We start from the raw sequence: 4,633 nt of genomic DNA, 5'->3' as shown, positions 1-4,633 counted from the left end.
TTCCCTACTCACTTCAAGCCCTGATCTTGTGTGTGTGAGCTGACAGACGGCGAGGGTCTCGTTCGTTTGCAGACGGGCGACGAGGGGCTTTCTCGTGAGCCGAAGGGTTGCTGGGGGCTCGCCCACAAGCTGAAACGCCTCTCCTTCGTCAACCACGCGAGCCTCCAATGACTTTGACATCTCCACCAGCTTTGCACAACATTCGCTGTAGCTATTTCTGAGCCAACATCCGCCGTAGCTGCTTGCTCTAACAAAAAGAGGCAAACAAAAAAAATCATATTCTTATCTGTTTGATGTGAGTTGGAACCAAGAAATCAAGGAGGCGGATCAAAATTAAAGATACTTGATCGTAGATTAATCTACTCGATTTCATCCATCTCTCATTTTATTGGCAAGCTCTTCAGAGAGTATAGAAGAAATAGAGTCAGACGAGAGGCAAAATCCAATGGAGACAACGACAGGTAGTTTGCTCTGTTCCTCGTGGAAGTTGACGGCAGGCGGAGGTGGAAACAGTGTGAAGATTTTATCGGAGGTGAACAGTCTTCTCCCCCTCTGTCTTCTCTTCTGCTTGTAGAAACTTTTTTCTCTTCCGTTTATTTCTTGTCCTTTCCCCTTCCTTACCCCTAGGGATATTTTTCTACAATGGAATCCTTTCTCTCACTTATCCACTCATTCGAGTAAACATAGCCACGTTTGGGAATGTTTCAATGAATTTTTATAATATTAATGTGGCATGTTAAAATTCTAAAAAAAAATTCATTTAAAACTTTAACGATTAGAGATGCCTTTAAAGATCAGCACCAATACTCATGTTTGTTTATAAAAATTAGTACCATTTTAATATTGATTTATATAAATCAATACCATCTGAAGAAGAGAAAAAAGAAATTTTACACGGAGAGAAAAAGATTATATATAGATAAGAGAGAGATAATAAATAAAGACCACGTTAGGTTATCTACATGTCACCCACCGTCGCTTCGCTCTGTATACACACGCAATTTTAGCAACAACCTTTTATATGTACTTATTTAATTGAAGAAAAAGATGATATTCCCAAGTGGCTACTATCGGCGCCCCACATTGAGATAAATGTATTCGTTTATTTAACATAATAAATGAGCCGTTACAATAATACAATTAACAGAAATTGTAACTAAATCCTTGCAATTTTGACAAATTCGAAACCTTTCATCCTTGAACTTGAAATCTGCATAGCTAAGAAAACTAATGGCCATCCTAAACAGGTGCATCGCGTCTTCCATGGCTATCAGAAATCTGCATTCTTGTCCAGTTTGTGCGAAGGGTGATCAACAAGAGTGTGCAAGATTGACAGAAGAGGCCACAGATCAAGCCCGTCCACAGCCCCTGCAACGTCGATCACACAAAATTCAGTAGAATTGTAAGGAATTGTGTTTGCAGGAGCAAGTGTTTCACCTTGGCTTGGAAGCCCAGCTTGAAGCTGAACAGCAGTGCCAGTGGCATTCCAATCACATAAAACGCCACTAAATTGGTCCATGCGGCCAGGTGCTGCCAACCGCATCCTCTTGATACTCCTGCAGTTTCATTAATCTACTAAATCTGAAAAATTTTTGAGAATGTTTTCAGGTATTTAGCTTGATAGTGTACCTGACAAGACTCCTTGAGCAGAGTCTAGGACTATAGACACTCCGAGCATAGGAGTCATGGAAGCAAATGCCCTTATGATATCGTTGCTCTCGCTGAACGACTTCGCCCACAAATCATGGCCAAAGGCCAAAAGAAGAACGATTGTGACACCAAGAAACACTGCGAGCTTTATTGTCACACTGACTGCATTCTTAGCCTTCTCCAAGTTCCCCGCTCCTATCTCATTCGACACGCGCGTGCTGCAATGAGATGAGATTTAATTTACTGATCAGTTCACATACTGAAATAATTAATTCTAACCAGCTAAGAATCTGAATCACAAGGGAGATTAGTCATTGACCTAACTGTTGCACTGAATCCATATGTAACCATATAGGCGATTGACTCTGTGTTCACACTGGAAGCATGGAAAGTTTAATTCATGAACAGTGTGTATATAAGAACAAGACTGAAGAGGTCAGAGAAAACACACCACATAGCAATGAGTGAAGTATTCAATTCTGAGTTTGGCAAGAGCCCGGCCAGCAAAACCAAGATTTCAAAAGCCCAGTACTCTAAACTGTAGCACAACAAAGAAACACAGATTATTAAATTTTCCTTTTTCTATTAAAGTGGAAAAAGAGAGTAAGCTGCTAACCAAACCATGACAGCGGAGGGAACAGCCAACTTCATGCAAGGGATTACATGGTGCAATGCCTCTGCGGTGAAGCCCTTCCAAGTGTACCTAAACTTGTCGGAGTACTTCACGTAGATTGCCAACATAATGAAGGATATCCAGATTGAAACAGAGGCAGAGAGTGCAGCGCCCTTAAACCCAAGTCCGAAGACCTGAACAGTCACATAAGCCAAGCCTACATGGATAAGCAGTGGAACCACTGAGCAGACCACCAAAGGGATCACAACTGTTTGAGTCTGCAGAAACCTCAGCGTGCACTGCAGGAGTGCATAGGCGTAGAGGCCTGGGATCAGGCACTGGAGATAGAGGGCGGCCATGTTTGCCACTTGGGGCTCCTGGTGAAGCCAGATGAGTATGGGCTCTGAGAAGTACCATGAGACGGAGACCAAGATGGAGAAGAAGATGGAGATGATGATTGAGGATTGGAGGTATATTCCCAACATTTTGTAGAGCCTTGCGCCATATGCTTGGCCGCATAGAGTCTCAAGAGCCCCGCTCAAGCCAACCTGGAACATATTGAGATGATGTTAATCTCTGTTACCTATAGATCAAATAAAAAAACAAGAAATATTTTCGTAATCTATTTGATACTTTAGTTTCAAGATTTCTGATGATCTCTTAGCAGTTGGCATTATTTTGCGCCCAATTGTAGCTTTTTAAACAGCATAAGAAAATATAAAATAGGCAAGGCACCATGAGAGCGAATCCGGTGACTGTGCCCCAGGAGTTCGCGAGGGTGGCGCCGGCGAGGTGGAGATCGCCGAGATGGCCGGCGAACATGACGGAGACGAGAGTGATGGCGTAGTAGGAGACGTTGGTTAGGATCATTGGGAAGGCGAAGCAGAGCTGCGTGGTGGCCTCCTCCTCATCTATCAGCAACGCCACCGCCCGCCTCCACCACGCTCCTCCTCCCTTCGTCTCTGCCTTAATCTCTAATTTGCCGCTGCCGGCGCCAGCTGCCCCGCCGTGCTCTTGCGGCTGCAGCAAGGGGGAGGAAGCCGCCATGCTTACCTTACTATACCTCCAAACCAACTCGAAGAAGACGGATACACATAATTGCTGGAGGAGGAGGAGATCGACACAGTCACCGCGTCGTCCAGTCTCCAGGCGATCTGATCTACTGATCTTCGAGTGGACAAAGAAGGAAGAGGAGCCGCCACGACTCTCCGCCAACTCTCAGTCATCCATTATTACTACGTGCAGCGTGGACAAAGAAGAGAAACCGCCACGAGTCTCCGCCAATTCGGTCAGTGATAATTGCTTTTCCCACCTCTCTGACAGCGCACTCCCTCTCTCAATGACCTTTTTACCCTTTTTTTAAAAAATAACAAGTTATTTTATTTTTTTTCAATTTTATTTGCTACTTTAATTTTACTTTTTAAATTTTTTATTTACTTCTTTAGTTTTATTTTTTTAATAAATTTTATTTATTATTTTTTCATCAATTTTTTATTTTTAACCATATTTTACTTTTAAATTTTTTTACAAATAATAACCTCTAAAACTACTATTAAAAAAAATAAAAATTACAAAAGATCGAATCCTATGTCCTAATATCACATGTTCTCGTATCTCATTCATCTCCCCAGTCCATCGTTGGTGGCTTCTGACCGTCGTCCTGATTAAAATTATATCATAGGAGAAAGTAAACATAGTGAGATCATTATCGGCACGATCAACATTGAAATTCGGCCGGATCTAAACAGACTTTCTTTCACCATCGATATGAGTCTCTTCTTAGATTCAGTCGAATTTCGACGTCGATCATGTCGATCGTGACCCTTTGGATTCACCTTTTTCCTAAATTATAGTACTGGTTGATACGATGATCGGAGGTCACCAATAGTGAACTAGAGATGACGAGTGAGATATAAGAATCGAAGGGCTGGAAAATATAAAAACAACATAACTGAAAATGTTATAAAGGTAAATATCGGAAAATACTTAATAAAGGTAAATAATAACATCCTTGCCAAGCAAATACTAATAAAAAGGTAAATAATAGAAGGGTTGGAAAGGGAGTGGGTCGATACGAAAATTTATAATTTAAAAATAGATAAAAGATTATAAATATATAATAAAAAATTATTGAAAAGAATAAATTTGATTAAAAAAATAATTAAAAAACTGATTAAAAAACAAAAATTAATAAAACAAAACAAAATAAAATAAAACGTGGAGGAGAATAGGAAGGGATATAAGAGTAAAAAAAAACTAAGTGGGGCCGAAAAATAAGAGAGTGTCAAAGGGTGGGAAAAGCACATCTCTTGTCAGTCAACCATCAGTACTACACGCGCTGCACGTGGAGAAGCCACTTTCAAAATAATA

At 40.9% G+C, this 4,633-nt stretch overlaps 1 protein-coding gene across 1 annotated transcript; it reads right to left on the bottom strand.

Moving 5' to 3' along the window:
- Window positions 1-1,032: 1,032 nt before the first annotated feature.
- LOC121981729 (protein DETOXIFICATION 18-like) lies at window positions 1,033-3,526 on the bottom strand. The gene is made up of 7 exons (XM_042534417.1): window positions 2,999-3,526; window positions 2,267-2,811; window positions 2,102-2,188; window positions 1,970-2,026; window positions 1,630-1,868; window positions 1,438-1,556; window positions 1,033-1,368 (listed from the first exon to the last, which is right to left on the bottom strand). The coding sequence occupies exons 1-7, from the start codon at window positions 3,308-3,310 to the stop codon at window positions 1,240-1,242; spliced, it is 1,488 nt and encodes a 495-aa protein (XP_042390351.1). The 5' UTR covers window positions 3,311-3,526; the 3' UTR covers window positions 1,033-1,239.
- Between the last annotated feature and the right edge of the window lie 1,107 nt (window positions 3,527-4,633).

The sequence above is a fragment of the Zingiber officinale genome, chromosome 5A (genome assembly GCF_018446385.1).
Source record: "Zingiber officinale cultivar Zhangliang chromosome 5A, Zo_v1.1, whole genome shotgun sequence".
NCBI classification, from domain to species: Eukaryota; Viridiplantae; Streptophyta; class Magnoliopsida; order Zingiberales; family Zingiberaceae; genus Zingiber; species Zingiber officinale.
Note: the sequence above shows the minus strand (reverse complement) of the source record. Positions and strands in the feature narration are given on the sequence as shown.